General features: G+C 62.3%; 3 protein-coding genes across 3 annotated transcripts; 1 reads left to right on the forward strand and 2 right to left on the reverse strand.

Moving 5' to 3' along the window:
* Positions 1 to 361: 361 nt before the first annotated feature.
* On the reverse strand, positions 362 to 2,771 carry PROCR (protein C receptor). Its single transcript, XM_027715622.2, has 4 exons — positions 2,685 to 2,771; positions 2,324 to 2,560; positions 1,167 to 1,433; positions 362 to 1,084 (listed from the first exon to the last, which is right to left on the reverse strand). The coding sequence occupies exons 1-4, from the start codon at positions 2,737 to 2,739 to the stop codon at positions 972 to 974; spliced, it is 672 nt and encodes a 223-aa protein (XP_027571423.1). The 5' UTR covers positions 2,740 to 2,771; the 3' UTR covers positions 362 to 971.
* A 2,055-nt stretch (positions 2,772 to 4,826) lies between these two features.
* On the forward strand, positions 4,827 to 11,100 carry LOC113985068 (ATP-dependent 6-phosphofructokinase, liver type). The gene is given in 22 exon segments (XM_039379505.1): positions 4,827 to 4,944; positions 5,500 to 5,573; positions 5,667 to 5,744; positions 5,833 to 6,022; positions 6,208 to 6,373; positions 6,458 to 6,502; positions 6,584 to 6,692; positions 6,991 to 7,086; positions 7,178 to 7,270; positions 7,570 to 7,695; positions 7,784 to 7,848; positions 8,006 to 8,069; positions 8,157 to 8,303; positions 8,384 to 8,454; positions 8,544 to 8,750; positions 8,752 to 8,905; positions 8,999 to 9,163; positions 9,329 to 9,390; positions 9,713 to 9,824; positions 9,905 to 10,004; positions 10,113 to 10,218; positions 10,304 to 11,100. Coding segments are annotated over 22 exon segments (2,463 nt in total). The 5' UTR covers positions 4,827 to 4,859; the 3' UTR covers positions 10,452 to 11,100.
* A 3,435-nt stretch (positions 11,101 to 14,535) lies between these two features.
* Positions 14,536 to 17,303, reverse strand: CFAP410 (cilia and flagella associated protein 410; the record flags this gene model as incomplete). Its single annotated transcript, XM_027715621.2, has 3 exons — positions 14,536 to 15,507; positions 16,637 to 16,730; positions 17,104 to 17,303. Coding segments are annotated over 3 exons (420 nt in total), but the record flags the coding sequence as incomplete, so codon positions are not given.
* Positions 17,304 to 17,772: the final 469 nt, after the last annotated feature.

Genomic DNA, 17,772 nt, shown 5'->3' on the forward strand with positions numbered 1-17,772 from the left:
ATTTATTATTGATACAACCAAAGTTTAAACAGTCAAGAGGAGTTTTTAGCTGGGACTTGGACTGTGGAAAACTGGCCCTCACAGCTGTCTGTGCTTGGCCTTGGAATGAAAAACAGTGGGAAAGTGACTTAATTGAGTCAAACCAAAGCCGGGGGAAGGTTGAAATGAGCTCAGGAGCAGCAAACCCCTCCAGCAAACACCAACAGCCTCTTTCCAGAGGCCTGGAAAACTCAGTGCACAGCCCAGGGTCAGACACTGGGACTGGCACCAGCAGCCACAGCCTGTGATGGATCCATGATGGATCTGTGATGGATCCACAGCCCCCATCAGGGCTGCTGAGGGGAATGAGAGCAGCCAAAGGTGTGGTGGGAGTTGATGGGTGCTTTTATTACACAAGGTGTGACATCCTCCCTCCACCTCTCTGGAACAGGGATAGATGAGGGTTTAACTCCATCCTTTTAACCATTCCTTGGCTGTTTCTCCTGATGGTTTCCCCACCACCCCCGTCTTCCCCATTTTTCCATCCGTGCCAGGCGTGTTTCTGTGGAGTCTCAGTACATTGTGCCAACCCAGTGTGGGGAGCATCCCCGGGGCAGGGGCTGCTGGGGGCATCAGTCCAGCTGGGACAGGGCAGGGAAGCCACTGGTGTTCCTTGGGAGCAAAGCCCATGGCACTGGGGACATGCATTCCTTGTGGGGGAGCAGCTTGGTCAATGGATTCACGGAGTGATGATGGATCCAGCCCCTGCCTCCCCAGGGTGATGCTGGATCCATGGGAAGATGATGGATTCATTCCTTGCTATGTCCATGGGGAGGTGATGGGTCTGTCCCCTGCCTCCACAGGGTGATGATGGATCCATGGGGGGGTGATGGGTCCATTCTCTGCCTCCACAGGGAGATGATGGATCCACAGGGAGATGATGGGTCCATCCCCTGTGTCCATGGGGTGACGCAGGACAGCTGCCAGCTCCGTTAGCAGCTCCCTCCCGTGCACCAGAAGATCCCCACGGCCATGCCCAGCAAGCAGAGGGTCCCCAGGATCAGCCCCAGCACCAGCGGAGCGCGCGACCGCACGCTGAGTTTTCCTGCAAGAGCCGAGAAGGACGGAGGTGATGACTGGGGTCACCCCACCACGTCCCTGTCCCCATCCCAGGCCCCAGCCCAGACCTGTCCCGGCGCTCTGAGCCTGCAGGATGCTGACACAGGTGGTGTTGAGGAAGTGCTGCAGGTGCTGTGTGGTTATGGGGTACTTCATCAGCTCCGTCTTGGCAAAGGTGGCCACCTGGTGCTGGCCGGGCCAGCGCCGCTGCCAGGTGGCGTTGGGGACGTGGAAGCTCAGGAAGGCCGTCCCGTTGAGGGTCACCTCGTAGAAGCTGTGGGATGTGCCGTTGGGGAAGAGGCGGCAGCCGAGGTGGCAGCAGAGCCTCTGGGTGTCTGTGGGGACAGAGGGACAGACAGGGTCACCAGGTCCCACCCAAATCATGCCCTGAGCTCTCACAGCCTCAGCCCTGCAACAGCCGACCCACCCACGGCTCTGCTCCCCCTCAGTGGCTTTTCCAGCGGCCAGGATTATTTTCCCTCCCTTATCTCCCAACAGCACAGATCCAGTTTTATGGAGATGAGAGGGTTTCGGGGCACTCATTGCTCTCCTGGATGGATGCACCCAGGGAGCAGGGGGACACCAGGACGTGGGGGTGTCACACCAGAGACCCCGTGGTGACACAGGGCTCCCCAAGGAGCAGGTACAGAAATGTGGAGCTGGGGAAGAACAGGTTTGGGGGTAAGGAAGAAAAGGAAGGTGAAGCACAGCCTGGGCAGGAGCAGCAGAGGAAACTGGGCTTGTGGAGAGGTGCAGGAGCACGAAACTGTCACCAGCAGCATCCCATTGCTCCTGGAAAGCTGTGGGATGCTGGCAGGGAGCAGGCAGGGAGTAGGTAGAAAGCAAGCAGGTCACAGACAGGTTGCAGGTAGGATACAGGTGGGATGAAGACAAGAAGCAGGCAGTAAGAAGGCAGGATGCAGGCAGGGTGCAGGTGGGATACAGGTGGGATACAGGCAGGGTGTCTACACCTCACTATCCCCCCCAGCTGCAGTCCCAGCCCTTTTTCTGAGGAGCAGAAGCAGGTTGAGCATCACCCCGTTCCCAGGGCAGGCTCTGGATGAGAAATTCCCGGCTCCACAGAAGGGCTCCCTTTGCCCACAGAGACGTTTTGCACATGGCCATGTCCCCACCCCTCTGCCCACCTGTCCCTGCAGAGCCATCCCCGTGCCCTGGCAGCACAGGGGGGTCTCCCCCACCCCAGTGCCCCCCGGGCACCACTCACAGTCCATGGGTCTCTCCTTGTTGAAGAGCTTCACCAGGTTGCTGAAGTTGCTGAGGTAGGTGGTCACGTCCTTCTGCCGCTGGGCCCAGGCGTCGGGCGGCTCCAGCGGCAGCACCTGGGTGACATTGTGCCCCTCCAGCACGTGGCTGAGCCGCCCGTCCAGGCTGGCGTTCCCCCAGAAGAGGGAATTGCCTTCGAAGACGCGGGTGTAGTGCACCATGGTGAAGGTGAGCGGGGCTGCGGGACACGTGGGACATCACGCACCGCCCCGTCCCCCCGCGAGCCCCGCGCCCACCCCCTGCCAGCCCCCGTGTCCCCCCACGCCAACCCCGAGCTCTCGGCCCCCGTTCCCCTGCCTTACCCGCCTGCTCCGCCCCGCAGCCCAGGGCCCCGCAGAGCAGCAGCAGCCGCAGCATCGCGGGGACGGGCACGGGGATGGGGACGGCACGGTGGCCCCGAGGCTGGCCCGGTCGGGAGTTCGGCGTGGGGACAGCGGTGGGCACGGAATGGTGGCCCCGGGCTGGCCCATGGGATGTTAAGCCGGCCGGGGAGGTGGGGCTGTGGGAGGAGGAGAGCGGGACTCCAGCCAGGTCTCTCCCATTTCCTCACCCGACCCACCCGCACCCCTTCCCTGCCGGACATGCCAGGCACTGCAGCGCCCCTGGATGCGGGCTGAGGCTCCAAATCACCTCGGGACAGAGGGAATTGGGCGAGCAGCCAGTGCCTGCCTCAGTTTCCCCATCCCTTGGCTGGGCAGGGTCCATCCTGCTCCCCTGGAGACCAGTGGGGACACGGTGATGGGGACCATTCCCAGGGAATGGGGGAGGGATGGAGGGAGCAGCCTCACACCCACCAGGCCTGGAGTGGGCATCCAGCACCAGGACCCCCCTCCCTGGAAGGGGGTGACACTCGGGGGAGCTAAGCTGAGGGGTGGGAATTCCCTCACACAGAAGAATTCCTTCCCAGTATCCCATCTAACCCTGCCCTCTGGCAGTGGGAAGCCATTCCCCCTTCTCCTCTCACTCCAGGCCCTTGGAAATAGTCTCTCTCCATCTTTGTTGCAGCTCCTTCAGCCACTGCAAGGCCACAATCAGGTTACCCCAGAGCTTCTCCTCTCCAGGCTGAACAATCCCAACTCTCCAGCCTTTCCTCCCAGCAGAGCTGCTCCAGCTCTCTGACCACCCTGGGGCCTCCTCTGGACTCTCTCCAGCAGCTCCATGTCCTCCCTGTGCTGTTCCCCAGGGCTGGAGCAGCTCTGCAGGGGGGTCTCCCCTGAGGGGCAGAGGGGCACAATCCCCCCCTGCCCTGCTGCCCACACTGGGGGATCAGCCCAGGGCACGGGGGGTTCTGGGCCGGGCCATGTCCAGCCTCTCCCCCACCAGCCCCCCGGGCCCTTCTCCCAGGGCTGCTCCATCTGCTCATCCCCAGCCTGGAGTGATCCCGGGGCTGCCCCGACCCAGGTGCAGCACCAGCCCTTGGCCTTGTTAAACCTCAGCAGATTCCCAAGGGCCACTTCTGGAGCCTGTCCAGGTCCCTCTGGATGGCCCCGTCCCCCAGCTGTGTCCCTGCACCCTCAGCTCGGGGTCACCTGCAAAGCTGCTGAGGGTGCCCCTGATCCATCCTCTGCCTCATTAATGCACAGATTAAATAACACTGGTCCCAGCACAGACCCTCAGGGCACCACTGCCCACTGGTGTCCACTGGGACCCTGAGCCACTGACCACGACCCTCTGGATGGGACCATCCAACCACTTCCTTGTCCATCTGACAGTCCATCCATTGAATCCTTCTCTCCCCAGTGTAGAGAGAAGGATGTTGTGGGGGACCATGTCCAGGGCTTCACAGCAATCCAGATAAATGACTTTATAATCCATATAAATGTCCTCTGTAGCCCCTCCCTTGTCCACTAATGGAGTCACTCCACCACAGAAGACCACCGGGTTGGTCAGGCAGGACCTGCCCCTGGTGAAGCCATGCTGGCTGTCCCGAATCCCTGTCCTCCCTGTGTCTCAGCAGAGCTTCCAGGAGGGTCGGTTCCATGACCTTCCCAGGCACAGAGGCTGACGGGGCGGTAGCCCCCAGGCTCCTCCTTTCCACCCTTTTGAAAGACGGGAACAACGTTTCCCTTTTCCCAGTCACCTGGGACTTCACCTGCCACGGCTTTTCCAATAACCTGGAGCGTGGCTTGGCAGCTCCGTCCGCCAGTTCCCTCAGGACTCTGGGACGCATCTCACACAGGATGGGGTGGCGTGGGATGTCCCCACGGTCCGGCACGACATGGCGCACTATGTCGCGATACGGCGCGACGTGTCACCCTGCCTGCCGCTCCGGGCGACGGGGCGTGTCCCGGGGCGTGTCCCTGCTCCGTGCGTGTCCCGGGGCGTGTTCCTGGGCGTGTCCCCGTTCCCTGCGTGTCCCCCATCGGGGCGTGTCCGCGGTCCCTGCGTGTCCCGGGGCGTGTCCCGGGGCGTGTCCGCGGTCCGTGCGTGTCCCGGGGCGGGGCGGTGGCGGCGTTGCCGGTGCCGGGAGCGCAGCGATGGCGGCGGCGGAGCTGGAGCGGCTGCGGATGGCGGGGGCCGGGATGGCCATCGCCGTTCTCACCAGCGGCGGCGACGCGCAAGGTGCGCCCGGCGGGGCGGGGGGCTCGGCCCGGGAGGGGAGGCAGCCGGGCCTCCCCGCGTGTCCGTGCCCGTGTCCGTGCCCGTGTCCCTGTCCGTGACCGCCCGGGGCCAGAGTCCGCGGGACCGCGGCCCGCGCTGCGCCCCAGGGCGAGGGGATGGGACACCCCCGTCCCGTGTGCCCCCACGGGGGAGGGTCGGTGCGTCCCGCCCGCGGCGCTTCCCCGTCCCCATCACCCCCGGGACAAGGCACGGGCCCGCGGGGGGAGCCTCACGGAGGGGAGGGTGTCTTTTCCCAGATAAGCAACTCGGTCCCGGCCAGTTGCTCATCCGCAGCTCCCACCCGTGCGTGGAGTTTGCCCGGTCTCAGCCCACGTGGGTCCAACTCACTCTAGGGGACACCTCAGGGTCACCTACAGGATCTGATCTCCTCTGGGGCTCAGGGTCCCACGAGGTTCACCCTAGTTGAGGGGACCCCTCAGGGTCACCTACAGGATCCCACCCCCCGTGGGGCACAGGATCCCACGGAACGTCCCGGGTCACTTTTCGCTTTTCCAGGGATGAACGCCGCCGTCCGCGCCGTCACCCGCATGGGGATATACGTGGGAGCCAAGGTGTTCCTCATCTATGAGGTTGGGATACCCCCCTGCTCCCTGTCACGTGTGGGGGGCACCCACCCCCCAGTGCCAGGGTACCCCTCACCTCCACCCTGCTCTTCTCCGCAGGGCTACGAGGGGCTGGTGGAGGGGGGCGACAACATCAAGCAAGCCAACTGGCTCAGCGTCTCCAACATCATCCAGCTGGTGAGGGTCACCGGTGGGGCCGTGGGACCCCCCGATCCCAGCTCCCCAAGTCCGGGTGACGAGCCGTGTGCCCCCGTTGTGCCCCCAGGGCGGGACGGTGATCGGCAGCGCCCGCTGCAAGGCCTTCACGACGCGCGCGGGGCGGCTCCGCGCCGCCCGCAACCTGGTGGAGCACGGCATCACCAACCTGTGTGTCATCGGCGGCGACGGCAGCCTCACCGGCGCTGACATCTTCCGCTCTGAGTGGGCCGGGCTGCTGGACGAGCTGGTCCGAGACGGTGGGTGAACCCCCTCCCAAAGCCCCCCGGGTGGGCACAGAAGGCGTCGGAGCAGGGCTGAGATCCGGAGGTTCACCCCATCACTGTGAGCCCGAGGAGGGCTGGGCTCCCACACTGCTCCACTGGTGACGGGGGGGATGTGAGCGCCCCAGAATAACCGGTGTGGTGGCTGTGACCCCCCCCAGGGCAGATCAGCGAGGAGGTGGCGCGGCAGAACTGCCGCCTGAACATCGTGGGGCTGGTGGGCTCCATCGACAACGACTTCTGCGGCACCGACATGACCATCGGCACCGACTCGGCCCTGCACCGCATCATGGAGGTCATCGACGCCATCACCACCACGGCGCAGAGGTGAGCGGGGCGGGCGCTGGGGGGGTGCTGGGCCTCCCCACGGCATCGCACCCACTCCTTGTCCTCCCACCCGTGTCCTTGCAGCCACCAGCGGACGTTCGTGCTGGAGGTGATGGGTCGCCACTGTGGGTAAGGCCCCGAGGGAAGCCCGTCGGTGGGATGGGATGTGGGATGTCATGTCTCGGGGCTGCCACCACCGTGTCCCCCCAGGTACCTGGCGCTGGTGTCCGGCCTGGCCTCAGGCGCCGACTGGCTCTTCATCCCTGAATCCCCTCCGGAGGACGGCTGGGAGGACCTCATGTGCGAGAGGCTGGGGGAGGTGAGGGGGGTCTCCTACAGTCCTGTCTCCTGTTTCCCCACGGAGATTCCCCTCAGGAGCCCGGGCTGAGCCTCAGGCCAGTGCCCGGCCCCCGCGAAGCTTCGGGAGCCGCCGCCATTGTCCTGTGACCCGGGGCACTCAGCCGAGCGCAAATCCAGCCCTCGCGTGCCAGGGGCAGCGCTGGCGGGGGCTCGGCTGCCCGTGACCTGAGCCACCCCTGGGGCAGCGGCCGCCGGCAGGGAGGGGAGGGTGCTGGGACACGGCCACCGGGAGTTTCAGTTCTCTCCCCTCGTGCCAGACACGCAGCCGAGGGTCGCGGCTCAACATCATCATCATCGCCGAGGGCGCCATCGACCGCAGCGGGAAACCCATCTCCTCCAACTACGTGAAGGACGTGAGTGCCCTCTCTGCCACCTGCTCCGGTGCCCACAGGGACCAGTGGGTCCCTGGCGGGTCCTCGGCGTGACACCCCCTCTCCCCTGCAGCTGGTGGTGCAGCGCTTGGGCTTCGACACGCGCGTCACCGTCCTCGGCCACGTGCAGCGCGGAGGGACCCCCTCGGCCTTCGACCGCGTGCTGGTAGGTCCCAGGGGAGGACAGGGAGAGGGGGAGCCCCGCTCCTGCCACCCCTCTGCCCATGGAAAAGGACTTACCAGCTGGGATGAAGCTTGATGGGCTCAGCCCTGCTGTGCCAGGCAGAGCCATGTGCCCGTTCCCCGTCGTTTCCTGCGGAATTCATGGGGTTTTGAGTAAAACCGTCACCTCTCCAGCTGTGAATCGGCAGCCGCGTGGTTTCCAAGCCTTGTGGGAGCATCCCCAGCATCCCACCCAGCTGGTCCGGTGGCCCCGGTGTCACGGGTGCCCCTGTCCCTTTGCAGAGCAGCAAGATGGGAATGGAGGCGGTGATGGCGCTGCTGGAGGCCACGCCGGACACGCCGGCGTGTGTGGTGAGCCTCTCCGGGAACCAGTCCGTGCGGCTGCCACTCATGGAGTGTGTCCAGGTGGTGAGTACCGGGGCATCGGCGGGGGGGTCCCACTCCCCACCCCACAGGTGTGGGTGTCACAGTGCTGTGTCTCTGCCTTGCCCCCAAGACGAAGGATGTGCAGAAGGCCATGGATGAGAAGAGGTTTGAGGAGGCCATCCAGCTCCGTGGGGGGTGAGCAGCAGGGATTGGGGATCGAGGCACACATCCCTACGGGATGGGGGCTTCTCCTTGTTGGGAAACCGCTGGCTCCCACAGCCAGAAGGGTGTTCCCCCCACCCCACCCCAGGGTCCAAACATGCCTTGGGGACACCTCACCGTGTCCTTGCAGGAGCTTCGAGAACAACTGGAACATCTACAAGCTGCTGGCGCACCAGAAGCCGGCGCAGGAGAAGGTGAGGGGAGATGAGGAGCATCAGGGAACACCACCCCCAACCTTGGGGACACGCATGGATGTGCTGTGCCCCTCCCTGTCCCCGCAGAGCCCCTTCAGCCTGGCCATCCTGAACGTGGGAGCCCCCGCCGCCGGCATGAACGCGGCCGTGCGCTCGGCCGTGCGCATCAGCATCTGCCAGGGACACACCATCTACGTGGTGAGCGACGGCTTCGAGGGCCTGGCCAAGGGGCAGGTAAGGGGTGTCCCAGGGGGTGGGTTTGGGCTTGGACGGGGGTGACGGGGTGCCCTTCCCACCCCTAATCCCGCCCGCAGATCCGCGAGGTGGGCTGGCACGACGTGGCAGGATGGCTGGGACGCGGCGGGTCCATGCTGGGCACCAAGCGGTGAGTGCAGCCCTGGGAGACGGGGGGTGCAGGGGAGGTGACACCCCTGTCCTCACCACCATGGTCTCTCCTCCCCCCCCCCACCACAGGACACTGCCCAAGACCTGCATGGAAAAGATCGTGGAGAACGTGCGGAAGTTCAACATCCAGGGGCTGCTGGTCATCGGCGGGTTCGAGGTGCGGGGGGACCCTCAGCCCTGGCTCCTGGGGGCCAGGGTGGGCTGTGGGCATCCCAAAGGAATGCTTTTGGGAGGTGGGGCTGGCTGCGGGGCTGGCATCTCCCCGTCCCTGCTCACAGGCGTACGAGGGGGTGCTGCAGCTGGTGGAGGCGCGCGGGCAGTACGAGGAGCTCTGCATCGTCATGTGCGTCATCCCCGCCACCATCAGCAACAACGTGCCCGGCACCGACTTCAGCCTGGGCTCCGACACGGCCGTCAACGCGGCCATGGAGGTGAGGGCCGGGCTGGGGGGGCAGCTCACCTCCCAGCCCTGGGAGGCAGAGGTGGGTTTTCCCAGTGTGACCCCCCCCCTCCTCCTGGTGCAGAGCTGTGACCGCATCAAGCAGTCGGCCTCGGGCACCAAGCGCCGCGTGTTCATTGTGGAGACCATGGGCGGCTACTGCGGGTACCTGTCGACCGTCACCGGCATTGCCGTGGGCGCCGACGCCGCCTACGTCTACGAAGACCCCTTCACCATCCACGACCTGAAGGTGAGCGGCTTTCTGGCTGAAAGAAGAAGGAAAATCGGGGAAGGGAGGGCTGCAGGGCAGGGCAGGAGCTGGAGGAGCATGGCTAAGGGTTGATGGTGGTGGTGCCTCGGTCCGGCAGAGGGGACCGGAGCGACCTGGGACAGCATCCTGGTGTTCATCTTGCAGGCCAATGTGGAGCACCTGACTGACAAAATGAAGACAGATATCCAGAGAGGGCTGGTGCTGCGGTGAGTTGGGGACCTTTGGGGACAGTCACTGCAAAGCCCAGCCCCATGGCGGGGAGCGAGGCCGGAGCTGAGTCCTTCCCGTGGCCAGAGAGGGCCCCTGGGCACTGTGAGGTTTGACACGGTGGGCACGCTCGGCCGTGGGGACAGTCCTGCATGGGATGCCTCCACAGCTGTCCCCACCCTGGCCCCAGGGTCCCCCTGGGCACACAGGCCAGGGCTCTGGTCCTCAGGGAGAACAAAGCAGCCAAGAAAGGTGTTGTGGGGAGCACAGGGAATGGCAGAGTAAGGAGCAGCCCCCCAACCCGTTCCCTGTGACCCCCAGCAATGAAAAGTGCCACGAACACTACACCACCGAGTTCCTCTACAATCTCTACTCCTCCGAGGGCAAAGGCATCTTTGACTGCAGGATTAACGTCCTGGGCCACCTCCAGCAGGTACAGGGGACAGGGCAATGTGGACCACCGCTGTCCCCGTGGGCTGGACAGGCGTGACAGCCCCATTTCTCTGTCCCCAGGGGGGAGCCCCGACCCCCTTTGACCGCAACTATGGGACCAAGCTGGGAGTGAAGGCGGTGCTGTGGATGTCGGAGAAGCTGCAGCAAGTCTACAGCAAGGGTGAGCCAAGGGCCGGGGGTCCCATGGTGGGCGTGGGGGAGGCTGGTGGCTGCTGCTCCGGGCTCAGCTCCCGGCGAGGTGGCCAAGGTCGGCCATGTCCCCTCCCAGGGCGTGTGTTTGCCAACTCGGGGGACTCTGCCTGCGTGATCGGGCTCCGGAAGAAGGTGGTGGCCTTCAGCCCTGTGACAGAGCTCAAGAAAGTCACGGATTTTGAGTAAGTGCCCGTGCCCCGGCGGTTCACCAGCTCCCAGGGGGACATTCCCGGGCTGTCCGCTCTAGAACCGTGTCCCCCCGTGCAGGCACAGGCTGCCCCAGGAGCAGTGGTGGCTGAACCTGCGGCTGATGCTGAAGATGCTCGCCAACTACCAGATCAGCCTCACCGAGTACATCTCAGGGCAGATGGAGCACGTCACCCGCCGCACCCTCAGCATCGAGAAGGGCTTCTAGTGCCACCAGCCCAAACCACAGCCCCCACCGTGTCCTCTGCCCCCCCCAGTGCTGCTCGGGGAGCGCCGCATCCCCCTGTTCTCAGTAGCCCTGTAGCTTTGCCACCGACCCCTCAAAGCAGGCAGAGCCTGGTGCCAGCTCCCAGAACGGCACAATCCTGCCCCAAATCACTGGTGCGGTGTCTGGTCCCTGTGCAAGTGCAGAAGGGAGGTGTTGCTTGAGCCCAGCTGCACAGCCCAGACCCTTGATCTTCCCTTAATAGTTTATTATTATTTAATCATGGGGTATTTTAAGTCCTTGTCTAGCGGCCTGACCGCCTGAGCCAACCGCTGCTGCTGCTTTGTATTCGCCTGCCCCGCGTGCGGGAGGGGGGTGAGGAGGGTGCAGTGCCATCCCGGAGGGGCTGGAGCTGCTCCCCGGGGCTTGGGGCTGCCCCTGAGCCCTGGAAAAGCTCCATCCCCGTGGGGTGTCAGGAGGGCTGAGCGCGGGGTCCCGGCGAGCCCCTCTCCCCCTTGCATGACGCTTGGCTGCGATGTCACCGCGCGGCCCCGGGTGCCGTGTCCGTCATCTGCTGCTCTGTGACCCCGGATCCAGCACTGCTCGTGGTGCTGCTCCTCCTCCTCTAGAGATAAAACCTGCTGGAGCCAAACCTGCCTGCCTGGAGTGGTCATTGAGCGCCAAGGGGGAGGGAGGGATGGCAGGGCTGGGGGTGGGATGGGGGGGACAGTCCCTGCCAGGAAAGCCAGATGGTTTTCCCAAGCCGGATTAATGCCGGGCCAGGAGGTTTCCTGGCTTTGCACATCCTCAAAGCCTGGGAGAGTGGGACTGCGGGCAGCTTCTTGCTGTCCGGGCCACAGTAGGGGCAAGGTCAGCATCCTCTGCGGGCAGGCTTTGCAATTCCAGAGGAAAATCACTCCGTTCCCACCTTCAAAGGACGTGCCCAAGTGATTTATGGAGGCGCTGAGTGCGTTTGCTGAGGCACTTTCTCAGGGCTCCTGCCAAACGTGCCGGTCTGGCCACGCTCCGCATGTTCAGCCATTCCAGACAGCTCCATGGAGCCCCTTTCCCAGGACACTTTCCTCCTGGGGCTTCCAGCTGACGGCTGCAGCCTCCAGGACAGCACCAGCACCAGGATGCATCACAGGCTTTTGAGTCAAACATGCTGTTGTTTTGTCCTCCCCACGGAGCTGTCCCCAAGTGAAAGTTCCCCCTGATTTGCCCCCTGGCCTTCTGTGGTGGAGTGACTCCATCAGTGGACAAGGGAGGGGCTACGGAGGACATTTATATGGATTATAAAGTCATTTATCTGGATTGCTGTGAAGCCTTGGACATGGTCCCCCACAACATCCTTCTCTCTACACTGGGGAGAGAAGGATTCAATGGATGGACTGTCAGATGGACAAGGAAGTGGTTGGATGGTCCCATCCAGAGGGTCGTGGTCAGTGGCTCAGGGTCCCAGTGGACACCAGTGGGCAGTGGTGCCCTGAGGGTCTGTGCTGGGACCAGTGTTATTTAATCTGAGCATTAATGAGGAAGAGGATGGATCAGGGGCACCCTCAGCAGCTTTGCAGGTGACCCCGAGCTGAGGGTGCAGGGACACAGCTGGGGGACGGGGCCATCCAGAGGGACCTGGACAGGCTCCAGAAGTGGCCCTTGGGAATCTGCTGAGGTTTAACAAGGCCAAGGGCTGGTGCTGCACCTGGGTCGGGGCAGCCCCGGGATCACTCCAGGCTGGGGATGAGCAGATGGAGCAGCCCTGGGAGAAGGGCCCGGGGGGCTGGTGGGGGAGAGGCTGGACATGGCCCGGCCCAGAACCCCCCGTGCCCTGGGCTGATCCCCCAGCGTGGGCAGCAGGGCAGGGGGGGATTGTGCTTCTCTGCCCCTCAGGGGAGACCCCCCTGCAGAGCTGCTCCAGCCCTGGGGAACAGCACAGGGAGGACATGGAGCTGCTGGAGAGAGTCCAGAGGAGGCCCCAAGGTGGTCAGAGGATGGAGCAGCTCTGCTGGGAGGAAGGGCTGGAGAGTTGGGATTGTTCAGCCTGGAGAGGAGAAGCTCTGGGGTGACCTGATTGTGGCCTTGCAGTGGCTGAAGGAGCTGCAACAAAGATGGAGAGAGACTATTGACAAGGGCCTGGAGTGAGAGGAGAAGGGGGAATGGCTTCCCACTGCCAGAGGGCAGGGTTAGATGGGATATCAGGAAAAAATCCTTGGCTGTGGGGGTGGTGAGGCCCTGGCACAGGTTGCCCAGAGAAGCTGTGGCTGCCCCAGCCCTGGAAGTGCCCAAGGCCAGGTTGGATGGGGCTTGGAGCAACCTGGGCTAGTGGAAGGTGTCCCTGCCCATGGCAGGAGGTGGAATGAGATGAGATTTAAGGTCCCTTCCCAACCAAACCATTCCATGAGTGTATGATCCCATAATTTCAGTGCTTTCCCCTAACTGGCTCTGGAGGAAGATGATAACAATTGTCTCTCCCCTGCCAGAGCTGGAGCTGTGGAGGAATATCAGGTATTGCTGATGGAGGTGGCATTGCTGCTATTCCTGGACGAGTATCTGCTCTGGGGACCCCAGGCAGGGACCTGGACGCTCCTGGAGCTCCGTTTCCTGGGTGGGAAAAGGGCTCTTCCACCATCCCATGGGCCAGTCCCATTGGAGGAGCCCCAACCCACTCCCAAGCAGGACCCCCTTGAGCCACAGACCCCACACTGCCTCACCATCGGCCTCCCAGAGGCCCTGAGGGTGGTTTGAAGGGAAATGGTGCTGGATCCACACAGCCACTGGCATTTTCCACAACTGGGAATCATCTGCATTCGCTGCTCAATATTCCCTGCTGAGGCAGGGCAGGGTGAGAGCAGGTCACACGGAAAATCTGTCACAGCACAGCCCTGCAGCAGCCAGGTTCGGGGTGGCAATGAGGACAGGGGTGTCAGACCAGCTGCATGTTGGGGGACGGAGTCACTGCAGCCCCGACACCTCATTTCCACCCAAAAAAACCCTGGAGGGCCAAATTCCAGGGGGGAGATGGGCAGGCAGAGGCTAAGCAGGAAGGGACGTGACTGTGCTCCCAGGCTTCCCGGCACATCCAGCCCACCCTGAATTGAGGGCAGAGCAGAAATCCAGGAGCCTCCTGCAGCGGAGGGCAGGCTGCCAGAGCCAGAGGGAAGGGCAGGAGCCTCCCCCCGGGGTTTGCAGGGACACTGCGAGGAGCCGTGGGGAGCAGCCAGGGCAGCGGGAGCCCTGCACCAGCCAAGGATGACGAGCACAGCACGTAGGCAGAGCTGTGCTCCTGCCCTGGGATTCACAGCCCAACTTCCCAGGAATTGTGTCAGCGTCCTCAAGGCCGTGGCGATTGCTCCACCAGCCGCACGGCCAACGAGCCCTGACGACAAACCACGATGATGCCTTTGATCACTCTCATCCCAGAAGAGCTGGAGGGTCCAGCAGCTCCCCCGCTCCCCAACATGGACAGGCCAGGAGCCTGGGAGAGGACTTGCCCTCAGAACATCATGCACAGGGGATGATGGACAAGTCTCCCGGGCCCTGGCTGTCGAGGGAAGTCTGGGACATCATAAATCACACAACTGCAGCTGGATTTAACGCAGAAGGAAACAACTGAGGTCACTGGAGGAGTTAAAGGCATCGGAAAATACCCCCCAAGTGACGAGGGTCAAACTGTGTCCCTTCCCACCGAGGTCAGGCAAACAGGCTTGTTGGACATTCCCTGATGAGTGTTCCTTCCAGGCAGCACGGCTTGGACACTGGACAGGGACAGTGGGGACAGGGGACAGGGACAGTGCAGTGCCAGGGCCCGGCTCGTGTCCCATCTCAGGGCCATTGTCCTGCCCAGGGTGGCTCTGCACTGAGCTCTCCTCACCCTCTGCTTTGCTTCCTGCCCTCGCTGCGGCTGCAGGAAGGTTCCCCAAACCCCGTGCCCTTGGGAAGCATTGCTGGGAGCAGGATCACCATTTCAGAGGCCCAGTGGAGCGGGAATGTGAGGGATCCCAGCCCTCCTCCTGCTCGGCAGGGTTCACAATGTGCCCCGTGAACCAGAGGTAATGGAGCAGTGCCCCCAGCCACGACATACACGGCCTCGAGGGATAATTGGGTTTATTTGGTATGTCACAACAGTTTAGCTTGTATTTAACAGCTCTATAAAACCTTAGTAAATGCATTTTTATCAGTTAGAGAGCAACGCCCACCCCTGATGTCTGGGCAAAGCAGGCAGCACCGCCCAGGGCCCTTTCACTTGGATGTTTCCTTAAGCTGCTCTAATGCCTGCAGGGAATGTGGGGGTGAGAGGACAGCTGAGCATCCAGGATTTGGGAGTCATTTGTGTTGCACTGAGGCTGCTCCAAGGTTTTCTTTGGTCTGCCTGACCCCCAAAGCAGTGCTAAAGGAAGCACTGGCCGTGACCAGAGGAAGCCAGTCAGGGCTTGGAAAAGAAATTAAGAATTTGACATTGACCTTCACAACCTGCACCAGACGGTTCTTGGTGATCATCTCAGGAAATGTCTCCTTGATGGACTTCACAAAACCAAATCTTTGTGGTAGAAACTGCCTCCAGAGGCTTCAACACACCCCAGGCTGGCCGAGGGTCAGTCTGAGTGGGAGCTGCCCACGAGCGGTGACTTTTCCAGTTGCCACCCCCTTGGATCACACAGCACCTCTGGCTGCAGCCCTGCTCCTTCCTGCTTTGTTGATTTGCCTGCAGTTCCCATCCAACAGCCCCAAAGACACGGGATACAAACATGAACAGAGCCTGCTCCCCAGGCAGGAAAGCTCCGGAGAAGGAGCCAGCAGCAGCTTCCCGGCCCAGCCCCTCCCCACGGGAAGCACAGCGGGAGCACCGAGGCTTTGGCTGCAGCCAGGGCTGTGTGGGCAGGATGGCACCGTGGGGCTGGGGCTCCAGGGAGGGTTGGAATGGCCATGGGCACCCTCACTCCTCCTGCAGCTCCTTCTTCTGCAAGGCCTGGAGTCTCCTCACCACCGTCTGCTGGATGATCTCCAGCCCCTCGGCGTCCAGCTCCTTCATGAGGAGCAGGATGGCGTTCAGGACGTTGTTCTGTGGGGATAAGGCAGACACTGCTTCGTACAAGCCAGCCAGGAAATGGACACTGGATTTTCCCTGCTCTTTCTAGGAACTCCCTCACCACCACCACCACCACCGCAGCAGATGGGAGCAGCCACCTGCAGCCACAGGAGGGAACAACCGAGCCCCGGGGGCAGACGGGCAGAGGCTGTGGCACGTGAGGAGCCTGGAATGCAGGACCAACCCATCCACCCAGTCCTGCTGAGCTGCCCACACACCTCTGGCTCCCGGCCACGCTCCAGCCTGGCTTCTGTAGGGAAAGGCACTTTCAGGAGCGGCCGCCCTCCCTCTCCAGCGTGTGTAGGATGGGGAAGGACAGGAGCCCTCTGCTCTGAGGAGTGAGGAGAGCTGGTGGAATCCCTGGAAGGGACCCTCAGAGGTCCCCAGCCCAGCCCTGCCCCCGCTGCAGGAATGCTGCCAACACCAGGCCGTGGCTCTGTCAAACCACGGCTTGAAAAACTCCAGGGAGAGATTCCACAGCCTAAATAATCGTCCTTCTAGGGAGAATCTTTTCCCTCACATCCAACCTGAACCTCTCCAGCTGCAACCTGAGGCCATTTCCCCCTTCTTTAATGGTCAGAGCCTGTGGTGCTGCTCTAGGCAACCAATACGAGAGAGAAGCAGAGTGTGGTTTAGATCGATGTGATGGCACTGAGCCCAGCAGACAGCAATTCCCAGCGGAACCACCAAGATCCATGGGATTCATCCAGGGCTACACCACAGAGGGGGCTGAGGAACCACCTAAAGTTCAAGTTCAGCAGTCCCTTCCCAAGGTTTGACCCCCCTTCTTGCTAAAGAAACTCTTCCTAATATCCAGTCTGAACCTCCCTGGCACAGCTTTGGACCATTCCCACGTGTCCTATTTCTGGATTCCAGAGAGAAGACCTCACCACCTCCCTCTCCACACTCCCTCCTCAGGAAGCTGTAGAGAGGGACGAGGTGGCCCCTCAGCCTCCTTCTCTCCAAACCAGACAAACACAGAGCCCTCAGGCGCTCCTGGACACTCCTTCCAGCCCTGGCACCAGCTGTTCCCCTCTGGACACATCCAAGGGCCTTCATGTCCTCCACAGGAAAAGCAATTTGGTCTTTAAAAGACACTCACTCTCTTCTTGCGGTTGCAGTCTGTCTCTCGAGGGGAAAAGGAGGAATATTTATCCCTGGGAACAGGCTTCATATCAAGCTCCTCTCGAATTTTGCTGGAAAAAAAAGGGCAAATGTTATTATGATCAGGTGGGAGAATCTTCCTCTGGCAGGCCAATCCATCATGGGCAAACATGCAAGGAGTATCCAGCTGGAGGACTCTGGGCACGGATGGAGCTCCCAGATCAGAGAGGATCCGTCCCTGTCTCCACATGCAGCTGACACACTCAAGGCACCCAGCACAGCAGAGCCTATCTGGCAGACACAGGACCAGCCCCACTGGTGCCATTCCACAGCACAGCTCCCCACGGCACCTGGAACAACGGGAACCCCCCCGGCTGCGGGCCCGGCCCTCGGAACAGCAGGGTCCTTTCATGCCACACAGGAGTTCAGCCCAGAAATCCCAGCAGCTCCCAGGTGAGCCCTCACTTTGTCTCCTCCAGGCTGGAGCCCAGCAGTTCGCTCCCGGGCTCCATGGTGGATCCAGCGGCACTGGATTCCGTGCACTCGGCCCAGCCGTTCTCCACGTTCCTCCGGGCTGGGGGGGCCGTGATCTCCACACCATCCACCAGGGCCTGGGACAGCTCCTCCTCTGTCACTGCTGCAAAAGCCCAAACGAAAGCCTGTTGCTATGAGCTGCAGCAGCCCAGGGAGGTGTAACCCAAGGGGTTTGCTCCAGGAATTCTCCGGCATTTTGCTGTCACCCTCCTCCTGCAGTGAAACCCTTGCAGGAGGACGCTGAGAGCCATCCCCAGCCTCTCAGAGGAGGGTAACAGGGAGGGATGCAAACATGCTTTCCTATTTCTTGTCTCTGGAGAAGGCTGCAAAAGCCACCAAATCGCTGCTACCAGATAGAAAAAAAAAACAGAGAAGTTTTTCTACAACAGCAGATCCAGTTGCAGAACCTTTGTCTGGCCACAGCCCTAAAAAACCACTAATTAGTGGTACTGCCTGAGCTATAATGAGGTGCTCTTGGTTCTGCTGGTGTGGGGAAGGGATGGGGAGGGAGAGGAAGGGAAAGAAATAGAAAAAAGGGAGAAAAGAGAGAAAAGGGAAAGGGGAAAAGGGGGAAGGGGAAAGGGGAAAAGGGGGAAGGGG

Source organism: Pipra filicauda, unplaced genomic scaffold, assembly GCF_003945595.2.
Source record: "Pipra filicauda isolate LSUMZ 115617 unplaced genomic scaffold, ASM394559v2 scaffold1052_size34205_pilon, whole genome shotgun sequence".
NCBI lineage: Eukaryota > Metazoa > Chordata > Aves > Passeriformes > Pipridae > Pipra > Pipra filicauda.